Here is a 21,587-nt window from a genome sequence, read left to right as displayed (position 1 = left end):
TTGGTCCTAACTCTTGTGTGTGTCGTGAATACTGCTCAGGGACCTCAAGCTCCACCTCCAATACGGAAGTAGGAATTACAATTACAATTGCATACATAGTACAGAGCAATTACTGGCCTTTGTCAGCGTTCCGCACAGGTCCGGATGGGACCTTCTGGTCATAGTGCCTCATGCCTCCATAGTCCGGTCCACCGGACTTCGTACAGAGCGGGAGAATCAAGGACCGCGGTGGGTTCCATCACTCTCGATGGAAAGAATAGAAACAGAGCGGAATTGTCAGATGCCAAAAGTATTGACCTAAACCAAGCTACAGGCACTTCACCACGTCCTCGTCGTAGCCATGGACAGCCCTGCCACCCTTAGCGTTTCTTTTCCCGCCACCCAAAAGTACTCCCTACCTACTATGGGACGGAAAAGAACCAACCAACCTACCGACAGATTACTCACTTACGTAGTCCACGAGAAATAGTAGTGAGAAACGAGGGTGCTTCTCGCTGCATACCGCGCCGAGCGTTTCCGAGAAATCCTCTGAGGCGCCTCGCGTCCCGTACCATTAGCGCCTTCATCCCCATGTCTCGGGTTCCCCTCGGCCGGTGGTGCTTGCGGTAGGCCCCACTTCGTCGTGGTGACTCGGGATCGTACGCGATAATAGGACGTAGCACCGTAGCCCTGCGATAGCCGTATGCCGAATTGAGGGGCACTGAGCTCTGAAGACGAGAGCTTCCGGCAACGCTGTCTGATGTTTTGTTCCAGACCCGGACTTACAAACACGGTCCATTTCCTCCAATTGCCACCTCATTTCTCCTTTCGCATTTCCTTCATTTGGTCACCTTCATCTCCATTCTGACGTCTCCCCTCCTGTACCACACTCTCTTCCCGCATCGCACTCGCCATACTTGAACGTACGTATCGTCCTTCGGCTTAAGCCCGACCCCTCCATACCGTGCGCTCGTTGTTCTTTGTAATGTCCGTCGTGGACCACCACCTTCACAAGCCTCAATTACCACTAGAAAGCACTTCTCTCCTTTCTATCTTTTCTTCATGTCAACTCCCGGATGCCCACAATCTTGACCAAAGGACTGACGCGTCCAGTCACAGCCACCTAACCCACCATGTCGGCCTACACAACGAACGGCGGCGGCCAAGAAACCGAAAAGATCAACACCAACATTGTTACGCTGACTCGCTTCCTCACCGAAGAGCAAGCCAAACATAAGGAAGCCACCGGAGATTTCACGTAGGCCTTCAACTCCCACTTGCTCCGCTACGTTTGTCTTCTAACCATGCGCATAGACTTCTATGCCATGCCCTGCAGTTTTCCTTCAAGTCGATTGCCTACTACATCCGTCGAGCTACCCTAGTTAACCTGACTGGTCTGGCCGGTTCTTCCAACACCACTGGTGACGATCAAAAGAAGCTTGATGTCATCTCAAACGATCTCTTCATTGAGGCGATGAGATCGTCCGGCAAGTGCGCTCTACTGGTCTCAGAGGAGGAGGAGGACGTTATCTTCTTCAACGACAGTACGGGCGCCCGTTATGCCGTCGCATGCGATCCCATCGACGGCTCCTCCAACCTGGATGCCGGTGTGTCCGTTGGCACCATTTTTGGTATCCACAAATTACAAGAGGGTTCAACTGGCACCAAGGAAGACATCCTGAAGCCTGGCACTGAGCTCCTGGCTGCCGGCTTCACCATGTACGGCGCGTCGGCTCAACTCGTCATTACTATGAGGGGCGGCACCGTGAATGGTTTCACGCTCGACAACGGTGTCGGCGAATTCATCCTTACCCATCCCGACATGAGACTGCCCAAGTCCCGCGCCATTTACTCGGTGAATGAGGGTAACTCCCTATACTGGGAGGATGGCACAAACAACTACTTCAACTCATTGAAGACACCCCAAGAAAACGGTAAACCGTACAGCGCTCGGTACATCGGCTCTATGGTGGCTGATGCCTACCGTACTCTGCTCTACGGAGGCGTATTTGCTTACCCGGCCGACAAGAAGAGCCCTAAAGGCAAACTTCGTATTCTTTACGAATGCGCACCAATGGCATTGGTATTTGAGAATGGTAAGTCTGAGCATCTCTATACCCTGACCAGTTTCACTTCTAAACGTTCTCGCAGCCGGTGGTCAAGCGGTCGACAGCAAGATGAGGAGAATGCTCGAGGTCGTGCCCGAACACATTCATGACCGAGCCGGTATCTTCATGGGCAGCTTTGATGAGGTTGAGAAGGTGAAGAAGTTCCACCAGTAACTGATTGGAACTCGCATTTGTCTCATCCCAACCAACGACACCGATTTTCATGACATTTAATGGATGCGAAATGACATTTTCTTCTTCTTTTTGACTGATGATTGATTCCCGTTGGAGGCGCTTGGGGCACCAGATTGGTTGTGTGGGTGGACGCGCGGTGGGCACAGAGGAAAAGGGGGCTGACTGGGGCGATCGTGAACAACATCATCTAGGCAGGTTGGTCCATTCCGGACCAGAGTATGTGGTCGTATTGGAGACTCCGATATTGAAAAGAAATAATCTTCAGTTTGTGGTACCAATTTCTCAACATCACAGTATCCCGGGCTAGAATACCTTGGGAATCAACTTCGGAGTGTTCTTCTTCCATTCCTGGTAGTCCTTGCGGTCTCCATAACGCTTGTTGTATTTCTTCTCGCTCAGGGGGATGCCCGAAACCTTTGTCAGGAGCAGGGCGACGAATGCAGGACTTGCAAACGACATTGCAGTTGCTAGTAGAGGCCCAGCAATGCCGCCGTAGAGACCTAGACTGGCTTGGACAGGCTTCGATACGATAATCCCGGCGGCGGCAGTTGCAATGCCAGTCCAGAGAGAAATTTCTCCAAAATAATTCGGATATTGGCTGATGTTGTGTTAGTCATGTCGTAGTTCGCTTTCCAACTGGTGCCACTCCTTTATGGGAGCAGAGATGGCAATGCTAATTGCGCAGTTCAAAACGTACCTGACAGTCCAAAGGCCGCGGGTCATGAACTGCTCGTCATGAAGCTTTTCCCTCTTTTCTCGCATCCACTTGCTCTTCTGCCAATCAGCTGTGATTTCGAACGCGAACCCGGCAACGTAGACGAGAATGCCGGCGATGTCAGATATCTTGACGGGTGGCAACGCAGCGAACGAAGCTGCGGGAACGGAGTTGAGAGCTATCACAGGGAGTAGGCACAAGGAGACCCAGGTGGCTTGAGCAAAGAAAGCACCCGCAAATTTTGCGGGAGATTTCTTGATTTCATCGAAGCGAGAGTCGTGGCCGTCTTGCAGGATACGTTGGAATAGGTATGATCCCACTACAGATGCCGCGGTCAGATTTAAAAACCTCACATCAAGCCACGGAAGATGTGTGTAAACTTACGTCGTACAGCCCAAAACACGACGGCACCGCTCAGAGCAACCTGTCGCCAGTTCAGAGCTCCGAGTCTACCAGGGTTGGTGAACGGAGCGAAAAGACTCGGCAACGGAGTAGACACGTTGGCTGCCGTAGACGAGAATGTGGTGCGCAACGAGGGCAGATACAGGCTGAGACCAGTTACGGACAGAAACGTCAGGGAGCCGGAAAAGTCATAAAAGCGTTCATTCTGTGCGAGAATGGAGGGGATCGCGAAAGCAAATTGGATCGCATATGCGGCGGAGACTGAAGGAACCAAAGTCCGTAGCAAGGGATTTTTGAAGTTGGTGAGATGGAGAAGCGATTGTAGTAGAGTCATGGCGACTACCGTTCTTCAGTGGACATAATCCTGAGAGAGCCAGGATGTCGTGGGGAAAACGATGGGTCACTCAATTGTCGACAGCAGCGGAGTTGGGGGCATTCTTGTATCAGCCGTACATAGGGGATGGGATGCTACCTCATTGAATGACGACATGACCTGGACAGGGCCGGGATGAGAACGGCCCAAGCTCCGATGCTGGAATGCACAGGCTTCCGGTTGCCGCTGCAGGACTTTCGGTGCAGATGCTCACCGAGTGATAAGATAGAGTACCCCGAGAAGCCCCATGTTGGGTGCCCCACCGGTGCCCCGCGGTCGGAGGTGCAGAGAAATTAATCATCCTGCCCTCCTCCTAAACCCCTCTGTTGCACTCAACACTGAAACCACAGGCAAACGGCCCAGTTCACATCGCGTCTCAATAACCGATTAGTCCTTGAAATACAGCAATGTCTTCTCCCAAGCAGATATTCATTGCCATTATCGGTACGAGCATCCCTTCACACCACCTCGGAAAAGAACATCATCTAAACGTTTCTTGGCATGCGATATAGGCGCTGGCGGGGTTGGAAAGTGCTTCCTCTCCCAACTCGAGGCGCTAGCTGCGAGACGACCCTCCCCAAAGCTCAGCCTATGCTATATTTCAACCAGCAAAAAGGCTCTGTACGACCACAGCTACTCTGCCATCCCCATCACTGGCGTCACCGAGAAACTCTCCGCCGCTTCGCAGGCTCCGCCCCCTCTTTCCCAGCTCGCTGAGTATCTTGCTGCCGCTCCCGCCAAGGTCGTCCTTGTCGACAACACCAGTTCCCAAGATGTCGCCGATGCCTACCCGGTCTTCCTTGGTCGTGGTATCAGCGTTGTCACCCCCAACAAGAAGGCGTTCTCGGGCTCCTACAAGCTGTGGCAAGATATTTTCTCCGCAGCGTCGACATCTGGCGCCAAAGTCTACCACGAGTCATCTGTCGGTGCGGGCCTGCCCGTCATCTCGACCCTGAAAGATCTGGTGGAGACTGGTGACCGTGTTACGAAGATTGAGGGCGTCTTCAGCGGCACCATGTCCTTCCTGTTCAACTCTTTTGCTCCTGTATCAGGCTCCGGGGGCAAGTGGTCCGCCGAGGTGGCCAAGGCGAAGCAGCTAGGCTACACGGAGCCGGATCCGAGAGACGATCTTAATGGACTCGATGTCGCCCGGAAGCTCACCATTCTTGCAAGACTGGCTGGACTGCCAGTGGAATCCCCGACTTCATTCCCCGTTGAGAGTCTGATCCCCAAGGAACTCGAGTCATGTTCGAGCGGTGACGAGTTCTTGCAGAAACTTCCAGCATTTGACAGTCAGATGGAGGAGACCAAGGCAGCCGCAGAGAGCCAAGGCAAGGTTGTGCGCTTCGTAGGCAGCATTGACGTTGCTTCCAAGCAGGTCAAGGTTGGTCTGGAGCAGTTCGACGCATCTCATCCCATAGCCGCGCTTAAGGGCAGCGACAACATCATCAGCTTTTACACGGAGAGGTATGGTAGCAACCCACTAATTATCCAGGGTGCCGGCGCTGGTGGTGATGTGACGGCTATGGGTGTGACAGGCGATTTGATCAAGGTTATAGGTCAGATTGTATGAAGCGCTCATCAAAATAGCTTTAGAACAGAAAGATGGACAGCCATAGCGCTGTAACAAAATGTCATCAAGTACATAAACGAATGCACCACGAGTTGTGATTGTATTCTCCATGAAGCATGGCTGGCGCCGGGTATGGAGTCCATGATCACGGGAGGTCATTTACCCCATCCACAAATCCAGCTAAGCCACGACGACTGGGCCCCGGGAGTACGCGCAGCAGCACGCACGGCTGCATGGTCCTTTTCGAATGATAGCTCTGATCCTGGTGACGTGGGTCTGTCGCTAATAGCGGCGAGATGTGCAACAGTCAGGGTGAAATCTCCCTCCTGCTCTCCAAAAAAGCTGACACTTTATCAGCAAAAAGGCGATAAAATGATGGGTATTGCATTACCTTCGCATCATGAAACTGATTCTCTTAATACTGGATAAGTCCAGCGGCTTGGCATCAAGCTTGGGTTTGCCCCTGTATGTGGGTTTGAAGTCGCTCCAGAGGATTTTCACGTCGCCAGTATCACAGACGAAGTCGTACTCCCAGCTGATTGTGCTCTGGTCGCGGCCATCGTCCCTGGGAGGCAGGATCTCGTCTTTGACAGTAAGAGTGTACTTTTTGGAGTCGCTCTGAAGGATTCTGATGACGAAACCATCATACTGCCTCAAATCCAGATGGAGTGTACCAAGAGTCCTCTGAGACGCGAATCCAGCTGCTCCGAGGGTGGTGATGTCTAGGTGACCAAAAAATCGAGCTTTCTCCGGCGATTCGCAGTGCATGTGAGACTGGCTCTTTCCGCCGCGGACTCGGTCGTCAGAATCAGTCCAGAGACTGGAATCCCAGGGGCTAATAATATTGGTCAATCAGATGTCTCATGTGTTCCGCTATTTCAAGAGATGAGTGAATCATGAGAAGGGGTAAGGGAGCGGTGCGGGTTTCTCAACGCAATGGTCCCCGAACCGAATCTGGGCCAGAAAACCAACCTGTCGCCTCCATAGAGGTATAGCAACTTCCAGTCCGGTGCCATTGCGGTCGTTCTGGACTGCGTAGAGCCGGCGGTTGTTCAGCTGGTAAATGGAAAGTATATGCGGATTCTATTCGGCGGGCTGCAAGAACAGCGAATGGCAAGAAAGTATTTGGGCGGTTTGGAGTGTCCGCGGTTCGGCGGGGGTGATTGGGAAGTAGGGATGCTTCCTGGGCCGCATCCAATCACCTATGCCTCGACGTAAATCCAAACAGTTTTTTGAGGGATTGAAGATGTTTCGCTGGAAGCTTGCAAGCTTGCTTGCAGATGGCGGGAAAACGTAAGCCAAGTGGAGCCCGGGCTAATTTCATCACCAACCAAGAAAGGTAAATGCAGGTACTCTGTCGAAGCTGCTTTGTGGCACAGTGCCATGATTACCTAAGGTAAAGTGCAGACCACAACTTATTGAAACACCAAGTGATCGACCGGGCTATATTCCCCAGCCGGGCGCGCAAACGGTGAGATAATGAGTGCAAAAAAACCTCGTCGTGACTTCGTGGCCGAGTTTCGAAGCATTTTGGTTCCCACCGAAATGGTGTTGCAGCTTCCCCACATCGAAAGTCGTCACTTCTTTGCGTACCTCCACCTCCAGTATGCAAAGGGCTAATGTGGAAGGACAGGAATTTGGACTTTGGACAAGTGGCTCGCATTAGGCGCCGATCTACCTGTGTCATGGCAATGTCTGAGAATGTGACTCTTGAGTCGTTATGGTCCTTGTTGAGGGAGGCCGCGCAAAGGCGCAGATAATATACAACCTCCTACGTAACCATCACGAGCTAATCTTGTACGGCAATACCTTGGTACCTACTCTTGAACATCCCGGCCGGAACAGATCCACAACGGCTAATGGTCGTCTTGAACACAAAAGAGACACGACACAACGCAAAGCGAGGTGCTTGTGGACGAGCATTATCCAGTGTGCCCGATCTTGACTACGAAGAAGGATCTTGACGCAGGAAGCATAACAAGTACGTCTGGGTAGCAGGAAATGCGGTACGGAGTGGTGCGATGCAGGTTGCATTGTTCTAGTCTTTCTATTTCGGAAGAGAGCCGGAGGCTTGGTGAGGCAAAAGCGCGTATCATTGTTCAGTTGGGTAAGGAAACCAAAACATAGTTTAACCAACGATAGCGACTCGTAAACAGGTAAGGTAGCGAATCCTCTTTCCTGTCCAGCCCGACGCTATGATGACTGATCGCTTGTGGCGCAAGGTGACGGACGTCAGGCGGGCCTCAGACACCGCAGCTGGGAAGATCCATCACGGCGGGTAAAGTCGTAGTGCGTAGGTAAGTGCGCTGGAAGAATACCTAGGGGACCTCCGCGATGTGTTTTAGCGCGTGAAGTCGAGTTCAATGGGGGCGGGCGTGCGTCTCGGTAGGCCGGTCCAGCGTCTGTGCTAAGCATTGCCGCATCGGCTCCGGTCTTGCTCAAGGATGGAATTAGCATCGGAAACTTAAAACCTCTGTAGGATTTGCGAACAGCCGGGTTATGTTGTGAGAGACCAGATAGGATGGACGGGATGAACCAGCATCGACCATGAGGCATTGCTGGTGGCCACGACACGAATTAAGAGCCCTCAGGGTTCCATTGCCCGCATGCAGCTCTGATGCGTTTTTGACCCTTGCACTGTCTACACCGGACGATAGCAACCAAACACAGGTAGCCTCGATTCAGTCAACAAGATAAAAGCACGAGGCATCAAACACAGCTTCGCAAAGTACTTGTCATATGTAAAGGGTACTCTAGGTTGAAGACTCTGCTTTAGCGCCGGTGATGTGACGGTTAAGACCGACCAGCATGGTCCTCCCGCCCTCCGAACCGAGCCAGGCAGCACGGAGCAGAAGATACTGATGCAGACCTCTTGACTTCTTGAGATGGTGACGATGAGAATGAGTTCGAGTTGTATAGCCACTGAAGCCGCTGCTGACTGGGGATTCTTAACTCCGGCAACAGCCGGAGTCTAGGTCCCTCTCAGCCTTCCAGGAAGCACGCCCCCGTTTTCTCCGTGGCCCCCCTCCTGATTACCCGTCTACTTACGGGGTAAGTAACCTACCGAGGTACCCTCCTAAGGTCCAAAGTTCCCACGGCCACTGCACGGTGCCCTACCCCTGTCCCATGTTATATCCTCCACCTCACCCTCCCTTGCCGAGTGCCCCGTGGCGTCCATTTGTAACGTGTCTGTGTCCTATGCTAACTGGCGCCCCCGGTGACTTTCCGGCGAGTTTCCTAACGTCTGTCAATCGACAGCCGACAGGGAACCCTCCTTGTGTTACGTCGAAGTCGGGCTTGTAACCCAGGCCAGCATACAACTGACAGAAGCCGCTGGGACAGGAGGAGGATTGAATCTTGTGTAACGATGGTATCCTCGCCTGATTGAGCAGCAGACGCAGATGTGGGTGCAGCCAGGGTTGACAAGCGACTTGTAGCTGCAAATATTGCTGCCTCGTATGCACGCACATAGGTTGAACGAAGGTAGACCGGGAGAAAGGGGCCGAGAGGAATGTGTGTATGCATATGTGTAGTGTGCTGGCTATTACCTGAAGCGCACATCTCCATCGCCTCGTCGTACATGGATGCCCATGACTTTACCGAACGAAAGGACCGCGCAGCCGAGTGCCCCATCACATCATGTCATTTGTTAATCAACCCTGCAAGCTACAGTTGAACCTCGAGAGTCACAGAGGGCGAGCCCGCCAGCCTTCTTGACGAGGACGCCCGACTGTGCCCGCCTGCAACCCTGAGTGCTGGACCAAAAATGCGGCACGTACCCTATACAACAACCGGGTCTGCACGGACGAGGCAGAGGCAGTATGTCGATGCCGAATACCAAGCAACATGGTCATATCCCGGGAGACTCATCCCTCCGCGCCATATGTTTTTTCATGTGTACGGGTTTCTGGTCATTCAAAGTCATGAGCATCCATCATTTCGTCTCATGGTCAACTCAATATCTCGTACCCCAACTTGTTTGCGCCCAGGCATGGCTGAAGTGGTCACTGAACATAGAGCTAGTGTGCCGCTCCCGGCGCTCTCCACCCATGAGACCAGCCGTGCCCATCCCATCCCACCCATCACCCAGCATGTACTTTCCCTCCATCAAGCCTTCGAAGCCCAAACTATATCCATCACTGGTTGTGCCGTCGCCCATGCTGTTGCGCTGTTCGTCTCTATTCGAGCAGAAGAAAGCCGATGCTCCATGCAAACCCCTCGCATGCTGAGGCCTTGTCATTCCAAGCAAAGCCAAGGCTGTGAACAAAAAGTGCTGGTGTCTTCGAGGGGAAAAGGTACAAATTGAGGGGAAGCAGAAAGGGGCAGAGCCGGGTACGGTCTCCTCAGTGACGCGCCAAGCCAAGCCTTCATGGCCTCGCCTGTGGTCTGTACAGGGGCCCAAGTTCCGGCAGCAAGTCTGTCATTAAGTGTGAGTGGGAAGCATTTTGTTTCAATGCCTGTGTAACCTTCAGAGACGGCGCGAAGTGGTCGCTTTGCCCGGTGCAAGCACCCAGCGCCGCCTGTTTCTTTGCGCGGCGTGCTTTGTCAGCCAATGTGGTGGCTCAGGTGCCCTGGAATGGTGTCGGCCTAGGAGTTAAGCAGCATGGACTTTGGAAATCCTTATTCCGGGCGAGACTACGGCGAGACTTTTGTCGATTAACTCCGGTGGGATCGCCCCGGACGAACATGGAAACATTACCTTCTGTGGGGAGGGGACGTCCTTGTCTTTGACGCCCTTCCATTGTAAATCTTCATCCATCTCGCTACCCACGCCAAAGCAGAGGGCCTAAGGCTGTCCGGGCACACAAACACGCGCGCTTCGAGCAGGCGTTGATCATCATGTGGTAAGGGTGGGGATATTGGTTGACTGTAACTTGGTCAATTTTGTTGGACATGCTACTCTTGTGACAATCTTTCTTGTTTGGATTGTCGTTGAAGTTTCTAAACTGTCCACAACACAACGGAGTACCTAGCCAAATTGAAACGCCGCCGCCCGTTCCCAGTCATCATCTCCGCGTAAGGTCGAGCGCTTCGACCATTGCATGCAACCCTAAATGCTCCCGAACTCCTGGCCAAAGCCACCCTGCATATGTCAAGCAAATTCCAATATAGCTCGCTCGGCGGGATTTATCGAAAGATGAGTCGCGTCCCGCTGCAACTTGGTTGTTCTTTTTTTTTCCCTTTTTTTTTTTTTTTTTTTTTTTTTTTTTTTTTTTTCCTTCTTCTCCTTTTCTCGCTAACACCCTACACCAGGGGCCATTTTATTGTTGAATCATGCCTGGAGATCCTGGCATGGACAAAGGTGTAGTAGGGTACTCGTAGCCAGCGTCAGAACAGTTGGCCGAGTGGTCGAAAGAGTGAGAGAGCGGAGGAGTCTGCTCATCAACCCATCAGCACTGTGGATCGCGGGGAGGCAGATGCCGCATATAACTCACATGAGGGTTCGAGGGGTCGTAGGAGCCAGTTGCGTTCATGTCGACGCCGGAAACATAGCCGTAGTTCACATAGGGGGAGAGGCCATCGTCGCTGGAGTAGGATTCGCGCTTGATGGCATCGTTGAAATGGTTCATTGGGGGTAGCGTTACCGGCACCGCTGCGGCCAGGTAACTAGGGTAGACCTCTGCAGTTGTCATGGGGTAAGGCTGAGTTGTGTACGAAGGAGCCAGGAGCATCTCTTCAGGGGGAGGGTAAGTCGAATAGGCGAAAAGAGGAGGAGTGTTTGATCTTTCACGACCGTCTTCGTAAGTTTGCGCGAAGAGAAGGTCGTCATCGGTGTGCATTGGGGGGGTAAATTGGCCCTGATTCATGGTCTTGGTTGGAATCGGCGTCTTTTGCGTCTTGGTGGAGGATTGCGACTGGCGCTTAGCACTCTTTGGCTGCGTCTGCTTCTCAGTGGTGACGGTCGAGCCTTCCTGTCCTGCGCGTCTCTCGAGGTCCTCGAGGCGTCTCTTGAGCTTCTTGCCTATGAATCTTTGTTAGGAGGAAAGTCTGTTGAGGTAGGGAATGGCATGTATTCCATGATGTTGACGTACGATAGTTGCGCTGAGCGATGCGGTTCTGGATCCTCCGGCGTTCAGCGAGGTCGGAGATCTTGGTCCAGTCCTCGTCCGGGTTGGCAGAGCTACTGAATGCGCTGCTTGTGCCGTGACCTGAATAGGCCCTGGGTGCCGGGGCAGCAGGCGGGTAGGTGTATTGATGTTGAGACATGGTGAACATAGACATGGCGGGCGATGCTCTCGGGTTTTGGCTAGGACGAGGTTGTTGTTACAATGAAGGGATGTGCGATGTAGAAGACAGCCAGCAAGCAACCAGTTGTATGAAGACCAGTTGTACGAAGGAGGCTGAATGGAAGTGTTTCCAATCAAGTGTCGATATGGAGGAGTGAAGATATATGGTTGAAAGACGAGCTGCTGGGTCAAGACACGATAGACGATGGAGAGGAAGGGAAGCTATTAAATAAATCCGGCCCAAGGCTTCGCTTGACTTGCAGTCCAGCCCAAGGAGAGTGACCGACGAGCTGGAGCAATGACATGGCAGCGGCAGCAAGAGACAGGGCTGGCGGGCGTGGTAGGCATTCGTTTGTAGTGGGTAGGTAGTGTAAGGTAGGTAAGGTAGATAGGCGTACCTAGGGTGGGGTGTGCGAATAGGCATCCGCACCCGCACCCGCACCCGCAACCTGGGCGTGGTCCGGTCTGTTCTGGTGCGCCTGGTACAAGTCCCTATCCATGCAAGACGGTTAACCTGGGAGCTGTCTGTGTTGAGAGCTCGAGGCAGAGGGACAGGCAGAAGGGTACCACTACCGTGGCCGGTAGGCTGTGGGAAGGATGAAGGGGGGAGGGGTGGCCTGTGGAAGGGTGTGTAGGGCACAGCAGAAAATGTAGGTGCTGTGCGGCAGAGGCAGGGTACCTCGTACCCAAGGCGTCCGCAGATACGCAGTAGGTAGGTATGCGAATAGATACCAAGTAGAGAAGACTGAAGTGAACAGATGAAATTTGGGAGAGGGGGGGGGGGGGGGGGGGGGGGGTGATGGGATAGGATGGGAGGGGGGTGACAACCGCCGTAGGGCAGAGAAAGAGAAGCACGTTCCTAGTAACAGACGGGAGGCACATCAGAAATCCGAGTCAACGGAGCGAGGAGGTGAGGGTACGTATTCGTAGTTCTGTTGTTTCGCTGGCGGCCAGGCTGCAGCGAAGCAAGAAGTGCGAACACACGCGCAGCACCGTCGAGATACGGGGTGGAGTGAGTGGTGGAGAGCGACGCGCGAGAACAGGTGCACTGCGATGGTGCACCTGCTGCAGTCCAGTATTGCAGGGGTCTGGGTCGAGGGCGGGAAAGAGACGGTGGGGGTACGTACCGGGGGCCTCTCGTCCAGCCTGGTGGAGTCGACGTCTCAATCTGGCTGTAGGGGTTCAACCACACCAACCACAGTCCACGCCACGCCTACCCAAGGCACCTTATGGTACGCGGGCACATAGCTTAGTCCGACATGGATGGCGACCTGGGACTTGCCCGGAGACAGGGGACTAGCCTTCTATTGCCTGCATCCAGGTCGCCGCACCGTGGGCGGGGGAAGGGGGTCCAAGGTTGAGGCTGGGGTAGGGGTCCCGTCTCTTTCTGTTCTCCACCACCATCGCTCCACGACACGGGGGGGCTCAAGACCAGCTTGACTTGACTGGACGACTTGTACGAGAAGCGCAGAAAGGTTTGGCGCAATTATACCGGACAAAACGATCAAGGACCAGCTTTTGTCTTGCTGGCCATTGCCTAATTACTTGCGTGACCAAAGATTGGATCCGATGCCATCTTATCTTGCCGCCTCCCGTGAATTGTGCCTGCCACACCACACCACCCAACAGCAACAACAACAACAACAACAACAACATGAGAAGGAAGGATCATGGCCAGCAAAAGAGCCTTGTTGGACATGACACCAAGCAAGCGCAAATAAACCGAGCTAAGTGTGCTAAATTTGCCTACTTGACGGCCTCCTCTTCAGTTCTGCATCAGTAGCTACATACAATTGCAACCTGCCGAATGTTTGGTGTCTGTCTGGCTCGTGGCCAGAAGCCGACGAGGGACTGCACTGTAGTATCGGTATTTTGAGATGCAGCCAAACCCTGGAACCTGCTGCTGCATCGTGCCATCTACCTTACCAAAAGACAGGCCCTTGCCAAAGGATCGCGTCCCTGGGAAGCGTCAGGTTACACAAGACCCCCCTTGTACATACCCAAGGTTCCTGACTACCTATACTAAGGTACGTACCGAGTGCGGATACAATGTCCGTAGGTACCTATCTCGGGTACGGGGGCGTCTGCGAGGCATCAAATGAGAACATGCGAGGTACCTACCTACTCTCGTCGCCTTGAGCTCATGAGAAAACTCGCGGCCGCCGTTGCGCTCCGTAGGGCTGCCCATCAGCAGCACAGAGTAAGGTAAGGTAGACTCGGTCGACCTTGCCCAGCAACACCACATCGATGATGGAGGGTCGCGCTACCGCCGCCACAGGATAAACGGCAAAAGGTCTGCTGGCATTTCAACCCAAGGCCAATCCAACACCAGTTAGGTGGCCTGTCGCCCGTCGCCCTTCGCCCTCCGCCCTTCTCAGCGTCCCGTCTTTTTAGGTGTATCATGTACAATTCATCATCGCCCAGAGTGTGCGTTCTGCTCCAGCTTTAGCAGCATTTCCCAATCTGTCGCCGCCATCAATGGCCAAGCTTTGGGCTGGCGCCTGGGAGGCGGCCGATCGCTCATTGTCCACTTTAAAGATGGAGACGGCACCTTCGCTATCTTTCGGGGGCACTGGACAGTTACAGGTCCCAAAGCGCTGCTCCCCAAGATACCTAGCTCAGCCCGCACAGCACCCTAGCCGCTCCCAAAGTCCCTCGCATTGCCTGTATGGGGAGCCATAGACCAATGCAAAGAAAGACGTTTCCATCCTGCGACCATGTCCAGCCACCAAACCTACCTTGGCTACCTACCTACGTAGGAAGACCTTCACTCCCCCAAGGCATTTGCCATGCCTAGCAAAGGGCGCGTTTCGTCTTCCAACGACACACGGTTCCCGTGTCCAGTAATTGGGTTCATGTAGCATACCTACCTTACATACCTTGCTCCATCAGGTGGCGAGCATCTTCGGCAGGATATGTTGTCTGTCACCTTACCTACCACGGGCATGGGACGGGGTAGACTTTGCGGGCGTCGAGGGGATATTCGGATGGAGATGAGTGTATGAAGTGGGTGACTAGAAGTCTCTGTGAGTCAACCCGCCCCCTCCGGACCGTATCCGAACTGGACGGGAGTCCGTCTGGGCAAAGCGCGAGCTTGCCTGCGTACACGGCCCCTTCTCTTACTGTTATTGTGCCGTTCCGGACAGGTTCCACGGAGTCGCAGGTCCTCGGAGGTTGAGCGGGCGCTCAATGATTCCAAAAAAGGGGAGTAAGGAAGCAGAAATACCATGGATAGCTATACACGTAGCGCGCTGGGAACCTGGAAGCACCTGGTGAGGCGACTGATCGCCGTTGAGGACATCTACTGCCCCGGAGGGAGCGTGGCGGCGCAGATCCCACCCGCACATGCTGCTCCCGAACATTTGTCGATGGATGGCTCACGAATGCCTCGTTCCGGACTGGACTGTGCTCGACTTCGTCTGCCTTCATGTTTCCAGAAGGAGTCGTCGTCTACAATGCGAAACATGATGGACAGGGTCATGATATTGCGATGCGAAAATGGACCAATCCCAGGACACACCGCTCAAGGCTCATTCGGTGTGACCACCGCGTGAACAGAGGACCGGGCTGGCAAGAGAACAAAAGCTCATCTGGTTGACTGGACTTGACTTGGATGGACAGCCAGCCGGGGAAGGGAACATCGTGCGGATACATGCTTGAACCGGCCGACAATCTGATCCTGGGACCTAGCACCCACCGCCCACGCTCCAGTACACTATTTCCTGGGGACACTGGACGGGAGAAGGTGGGGCAGGTCGCAGTTCAATTATGATGCTAGGTAGTGTATTCGTAAGGTGCACTACCGTAGTTGCGTGGGACGGCACCTCACGTCGGGTGGGCCCAGTCGTAGACGGGGAATCGGATCACGCTAGTCCTAATATAGCGAATCGTAAGTCGAGCCAATCATAGGCCCTCAATGTCTCGAAGCCAAGCTTTTCCCTGCCTCGAACCCAACACTGGACCCGCTGGACCCGCTTGCCTCGGGATGACTGATGCCAGATTCCAGACTCCCGTCGGGATTCAGACACCAGATCAATTCTACACGAAAGTTCAAGCGCGCCATTGCACCCCTGCACGCCCACTGTCACCGTGCGCCCCTGACAGGCCGTTGTCCGATTCTACCAATCTCGAGCACGAGAATTCGATTGCCTGATTCAAGTGGGGGATGGAGGACTACTGCGTATCCGTAGACGCAAAGCAGACCTCACCTTGACTCTCTTTCTCGTAGGATTCCCCCAAAGGACCATGCGCTGTTCAGTGTTCAGGGTCTCCCCTCTGGCAAAAACACCGCAACTACATAGTAATGTCAATCAATGACCCGCCGGTCAGCCCCGCAAACGTCCCTACACGTCCCGTCCCCCCAAATGCCCAGTTCCCTCCCGCCCGACGTCATACCAAAGAGGTCAAAAGGAATCAACCTAAGCCGGCCCTTGCGGACTAAAAGCGGGAAAAAGCCATTCCGACTTACCCAGCCACGGGGCGCGGTGCACCAGATCGGCCAAACCGTTTTGGTTGTGCATGTTTGATCCAGTCGTGGGAAGCGGCACGTATCATACGCCTTCCATTAGCCGCGCTTTAGCGCACCTTGACATTTCTTTCATGTTGCCCATGGCTTGCCATCTTGCAAAAGGTCCAACCTGACACACGCCGTGTCCGTGGGTCGTAAAACTCGACAAACGACAGCGTCTCTTGCTCGACATGGTTTCCTTTGCCTATGAAACCTCCCTCATCTCGACTGGTCTCGGGCTAGGTAGGAGCTGGAGGAACTTTGGAGGCTGAAGCGCCCATATCCGAACTTTCACATCATCTTCACCTTGGGTGAAGGAGGCCAGCGAAGCAAATTGTAGCGGGATGACTTGGCGCTAGGCTGGTCGTGGTTGATCTGGCAGATGGCTAGAAAAACATCCATCCGAATTAGCTAGCTTGCGCCCGCTTCATCGTCCACTTTCTCAGGCATCACGTACAGCATCAAAAGTTCTTCATTGCCCGCCGCGTCCATCTATCCGTACAAAAGGTACCTGCTTTTTAGTACCTCCTGTGCGTGCGGCGCAGTAATAAGGCGCTTACAGTGCTTCAGTGTGGTCAGGGGCTGCCCCCGTCTGCCCCTCCTGTCCGCCGAGAGACACCATTCTCGGCCCCCAATGACGAGAATGCCCACGTGCTTTGTAAGACGTCTATTTTTGCGTGGTCGATTAGCAAGACGCTGGCTGAAATGCTACTCGTCCATTCCACCATTGCGTGCACAACCTTGTTCCTCCACAACTTGCTTCCTGAGCGGAGGTACTCCATCAACGGTTGACAAGATGCCACCTCACCTGCTCATATTGGGCTCTCGCTATGGACGAGATACGCCTGTCATTACTGCTGCTCCTAAGGCGGCCTCGTCTAGACCGTAGTCCGAACAGGATTCTGTCGACAAGTCGGTCGACGCAGGTAACGCGCTGCGAAGTCCCTCTTCTGTCCGTCCATGGTTTCAACGAGCTCAGCCCAGCCAACGGCACTAGCTTCGACACCCATGTTTGCGGATCTATCATCGCCGCAGAGCAAGCACAGACAATTTGGCAAGAGGTGTGCACACTCGGACCAAAGACCAATCAAGAGCCTTCAATCCAGTCAACAGGGCTGCAGCAATTTACCGCCGCCGCGCCGCCGCATGTCTCTTCTCCTCCGGGACGGGGAGCCGTTGGGCTGGTTTTGTTTTTCCCTTCTTTTGTCTTCTCCCCTTCCCAACGTGCAGCAGTGAACTGGCAGTTACACGCACCTCACCACCACTATTGTTGCGCCTCCAACAAGAGCCACGTAAAAGAGCCTGTAGAACGCCTTCTTCAGCAACAGAGACAGATTCACACCACACATCTTCCGTCCATCGGCCGCCGAGCCAATCCACCCGGTTCCTGTGGACGAACACTCCTTCCTTCATCGGCACCATACACGAGCCTTCAGCGACAACTCACCACTGTCCACGACACGCCGCGCACTAAACGAATTATCAGAACCCAAAGTCCTGGTCGGTCATCCTTCGGAATGACTGCTGCCTGGTATGGATCATGCACTTATTTTCGGTTCCAAAGCGGCATTTAACTCGCTCTTTAGACAGGCCACAGCAACCGACTGATAGGGGAGAGGGAGATCAAGCGAATCGCTATGAACAACTCGCCAGCTTCCGTTGTCGAATTTTATTCCCCTGTGCGGCCAGTCTGTTCGCATACCCATCAGTCGTACATTTTGGCCCATTCGCCTTTCTCTCCCCAGTGGATAGCCCTATGTCGCCGAGATTGGATTCATCTTACCTGGCGATGTGCAGGTCTGCAGCCCCCTCCCCCTCCCCCTCCCCCAAGGGCCCGGGTTTCAGGGCCCCAGGCCGAGCTCTCGGGCTCCAACAGGGGCAGTTTGATCAGTTTAATGATAACAACAGCTCCTTTCCAAATGTACCCTGACAGAAGAGGCCAGCGCTACCCCTCGGCCGAGGCTTCGTCAACAGGGGGTATTCCCTGGGCCGCAGTCAGCATCAGCTGTGGCGCTCCCAGGTTCCAGGGGATTGGCATATACATTTGCTCGACTCCCACGATATCTTTAAAGTTCTGACACTTTCAATAATGCAAAGACTGCGAATGTTGAATCGAGCCGTTTTACTTTGCCCAAGACGTGCAGGTCTCGCACCTAAGAATACTCTGTAACTGCCTGGCCACACCTCGCGTGTTTATTCAAGGAGGACGACAGGTTACAGGAACTGTGGATGTAGGTGCCGGCCAAACGGCCCCACGGCGGAGGGCAGGTGTGCTGTTCTTCTTGGTGGGCTATCCGCATGTACGGATACAGTTCTGAACAGACACTCTCGACTCGGGGCTCCGCCACTGTCGATGTGGTCTGGGGAGTGGTTGCCGAGACGAACCGATGGACAGACATGGCAAGGAATTGCTTAGGTGCGAGGACTCCGCACTTTTAAGCAGTAGGTACGGATACTGGGTGAGGACTCCGACTCTCAGTGTAGTTCATTGCTTCTCCACCGCTCTCCTGGTTCCAAGCCAGGGCAATGACAGAGAAGGGCACTTACTATTAGAATGGGTCACGGGCTTTTGCTCCGGGCTGCATCGGACCAACAGCCTTACCTTGTCGCCGAGTTGTCCAAAGTCCCGTACATATTAGGCGACATCCAATGAAACAACCCGGACGGCGTCTATGACTGGCCGGTTCGGACTCGGAACATGTCCCCACTTTGCTCTCTCCCATCCGAACCCGCAGCCTCCCACCCCCGGCGGTTTGCCAAAGGAGAAGAGGGAAAAACAAAAACAGCAGAAGATGAATGACACCGAAAGAGAAGGGAAGGGGAACATACAGAGGAGAAGAAAAAAGCACTTTTGGAATAACAGACGGCTGCCTTGGTAAGACGTGGATGGATGATGTACATACTCCACTCGGACAAATATCCATCGGGGATTACAGTATCAAGTCATCACTATCACTGCTGAGACGCATGTCCTAATCTATAGCCACGACCCGGCCGATCGAGCAAGGAACTCTGCTCGGGTCAAGGGTCACCATTTTCTGATATGACGAGGAAAAAAGGTCGCAGTCAATGTAGGCTTTCAGTCTCATACACTCCTTCCTACTGGGAGCTCGCTGCATCCAAGCTACAACGACGCCTCGTCACAAACCTTGCATCCAGTTCCGGATCAAAATCATTTGTGCTGTGGCTGTCCACGGAACCCGTTCCTTGGCCGTCACAGAAGTTAGACGACCGTGGCATTGAGTATCGATGAAAGAAATAAAAAATAAAAATTAGGCATCTGGGTGGGGGGAATGCTTGTCGTGGTGGTTCAGCAGTGGTCGAACTAGTTAATTATACACCGGGCCCTGGTGGCAGGGAGGCACATACATTCAGCCACATCAAGCCAAGAATCTTTGTTCTTGGAATAGGTAGGGTTGGCATAGCTAAAAGCCGACATAGCGCAGAGGGCTTGGGCACTGCCGTCCCTTTCGGTGCGTCAACGGAAACGCTCGATGACGGTCGGGGATTGGTAAGCTGATGACAACGTCAGGCCAGGTCCGGTTAGGTAAGAGCAGATCGAGCAGAGTTGTCCGAATTGGGTAATTCGTTGAAATCAACCAATCAAACAGGGCTATTTTCGCAGATGCGGTATGTGTAGATCCAATCCTCTGGCTCTTCAACAGGCTATGACGGATAAGTATCCCCCAGGATGAAAGTGGACAAAACGACCATTGCGCGCCGAAAGTTAAAGCACGCCGTTTCAAGCGTGTCTAATAATGATACGGCAGGAGAATCAACTAACTGCCTGGCCTAATGGGCGTGTCGCAAAGCAGGAACGATGTCTCTCCTAGCTATATATGTGGCGATGAGAAAGACAAACCCAAGACGGACACGTACTAAAGTACTGAATGCATCTGCAGGCATGGTAGACACCAGTTGACGGACAGACAGGCAATGATGCTGCCTCTACCCGTGCTTGACAGGTTCCCATGCGCCCAGTAAGACGTTAAAATACAAATGGACTCGTAGGGCTGGCCTTGGACATAAGAGCAGTTCCTCCGCCACCAGCCGACGCATGCACACACGTGCTCTTGTGTCTTGCGTATACTACAAACCAAGCAAAAAACACGTGGGCAGTTGGACAGTCGCGCAGATGCAACGTGTGGTTGACGATACGCATCGTCGTATCATTCTGGAAGCTCACGAGAGTGGGGCTACACGGCATGCTCTCTCCTCTCCGCGCTGCGCGCACGCCATCGAGGCAGCTGGTCAACGTGCTCGACTCACAATTGAAGACATGTGCAACTCAGCATCTTTCTGGCGGTGTGGCTATCTAAATCGCATATCAAGACACCAGCTGACATCGGCCAACAAGTGACCGTGATCCGCATATTGCGCATCCAGTCGCATGTAGCGTCCCTCCCTACCTAGGCGGCATGTGAGGCAGGAGGTGTGCTTGCCCTGGTAGAGGAGCACATGACGTATGAAACCCTCTGCTGTTTTCACAGGCGGCATTCAGACTGTTGAGTGCAGCCTCCTGGCACGACACAGGCGAATTGACTTGAACGGGGACGGAAATGGGCCTCTTTTCGCTTGATCAAGTTGTGAAGTCCTCTTGGCTATTCGTTATGGATGGTGAATCGAAACAGCACAGGGTGCGGAGTGTGAGTTCGTGTCGATACTGCTAGTGAGGGAGGGAAAAGGCGGAGTTGCTGTACGAACATGAGCCTAAACGGTCATCGCTCCGTGCTCCTCAAATGGAGGAGTACACCAGGCCTTTCAATTTGTGAGCATTGCGTGTTTGGAATGTAGCTGGCATAGTTCGTCAGCAGAAAGATACCTCGCTCTATCAGGGGCGGAGAAACACGGGCTTGACCACGGGGACTAGAGGTGCTTGGGTGCAGCTGCCAAGCTTCGGTGACGCCGCCGATAGCAAGGGGCCATAGGGCTGAAGACGCATCGCTGGACGACGTTGATAGGCTCGAGTATTCGTAGAGGCACGTACGTAATGTTGTGCAACCCCAAGTTCGCTAGTCCGGGTATCAGGACATGATGCTATCTGCGGCTGCAGGTCTCAGCTGCAGGGTGCAAAGAAGCTCTCCATTGAGAGGAACGGTGCACTTGCGAGGCCAAGTAGTGAGGTACTTGGACAGTGAGTATCGTTTCTCATCCCATGGTCCTTGATTCTACCTTTACAAGCCTACATACTCGCCCTGGTAGCAAGGATACCGCACGCGCCTTGCAAAGAGCTTCGGGTTGCTCGGGGTGCTCGTATACAAGAGCTTATCTCGGCGGTTCGAACGTGTGCTTGCCGGTGAATTCGCGTGCCACGCCCTTCCGTTGTCATCAGACAGCGGCCGCGATGGAGTCCGAGCCTGATCGGATTTAACGGGGCTGGCTGCGAACCACACTAATCCGAGTTTCCTTATGAAGCAAGCCGCAATACTCGACCTGTCGATGTACGCTGTGCAGGAGCCTCCGGGCTACCGTACCCGGGCCGACTTGGCCTGGCTGGCTCAGCTTTCG

General features: G+C 53.8%; 6 protein-coding genes across 6 annotated transcripts; 3 read left to right on the top strand and 3 right to left on the bottom strand.

Moving 5' to 3' along the window:
- Window positions 1-1,112: 1,112 nt before the first annotated feature.
- Window positions 1,113-2,261, top strand: FBP1 (Fructose-1,6-bisphosphatase; the record flags this gene model as incomplete). Its single annotated transcript, XM_037329721.1, has 3 exons — window positions 1,113-1,237; window positions 1,294-2,075; window positions 2,131-2,261. 3 exons carry the CDS (start codon window positions 1,113-1,115, stop codon window positions 2,259-2,261), a joined length of 1,038 nt encoding a protein of 345 aa, XP_037171739.1.
- Window positions 2,262-2,585: 324 nt separating this feature from the next.
- Window positions 2,586-3,733, bottom strand: CGCA056_v014478 (uncharacterized protein; the record flags this gene model as incomplete). The annotated part of the gene is made up of 3 exons (XM_037329720.1): window positions 2,586-2,880; window positions 2,980-3,316; window positions 3,382-3,733. The coding sequence occupies 3 exons, from the start codon at window positions 3,731-3,733 to the stop codon at window positions 2,586-2,588; spliced, it is 984 nt and encodes a 327-aa protein (XP_037171740.1).
- Window positions 3,734-4,179: 446 nt separating this feature from the next.
- On the top strand, window positions 4,180-5,345 carry CGCA056_v014477 (Homoserine dehydrogenase; the record flags this gene model as incomplete). The annotated part of the gene is made up of 2 exons (XM_037329719.1): window positions 4,180-4,216; window positions 4,285-5,345. The coding sequence occupies 2 exons, from the start codon at window positions 4,180-4,182 to the stop codon at window positions 5,343-5,345; spliced, it is 1,098 nt and encodes a 365-aa protein (XP_037171741.1).
- Window positions 5,346-5,500: 155 nt separating this feature from the next.
- Window positions 5,501-6,361, bottom strand: CGCA056_v014476 (Uncharacterized protein; the record flags this gene model as incomplete). Its single annotated transcript, XM_037329718.1, has 3 exons — window positions 5,501-5,687; window positions 5,737-6,180; window positions 6,318-6,361. The coding sequence occupies 3 exons, from the start codon at window positions 6,359-6,361 to the stop codon at window positions 5,501-5,503; spliced, it is 675 nt and encodes a 224-aa protein (XP_037171742.1).
- Window positions 6,362-10,606: 4,245 nt separating this feature from the next.
- On the bottom strand, window positions 10,607-11,552 carry radR-1 (Transcription factor radR; the record flags this gene model as incomplete). The annotated part of the gene is made up of 3 exons (XM_037329717.1): window positions 10,607-10,720; window positions 10,781-11,307; window positions 11,378-11,552. The coding sequence occupies 3 exons, from the start codon at window positions 11,550-11,552 to the stop codon at window positions 10,607-10,609; spliced, it is 816 nt and encodes a 271-aa protein (XP_037171743.1).
- Window positions 11,553-16,909: 5,357 nt separating this feature from the next.
- On the top strand, window positions 16,910-18,009 carry CGCA056_v014474 (uncharacterized protein; the record flags this gene model as incomplete). The annotated part of the gene is made up of 5 exons (XM_037329716.1): window positions 16,910-17,140; window positions 17,566-17,610; window positions 17,666-17,771; window positions 17,825-17,876; window positions 17,988-18,009. The coding sequence occupies 5 exons, from the start codon at window positions 16,910-16,912 to the stop codon at window positions 18,007-18,009; spliced, it is 456 nt and encodes a 151-aa protein (XP_037171744.1).
- Window positions 18,010-21,587: the final 3,578 nt, after the last annotated feature.

This window comes from Colletotrichum aenigma (genome assembly GCF_013390185.1).
Source record: "Colletotrichum aenigma strain Cg56 chromosome Unknown KSG_Cg56_contig10, whole genome shotgun sequence".
In the NCBI taxonomy this organism is placed as follows: Eukaryota; Fungi; Ascomycota; class Sordariomycetes; order Glomerellales; family Glomerellaceae; genus Colletotrichum; species Colletotrichum aenigma.
The sequence above is the reverse complement of the archived record's forward strand: the minus strand, read 5'-3'. Positions and strand labels throughout refer to the sequence as shown.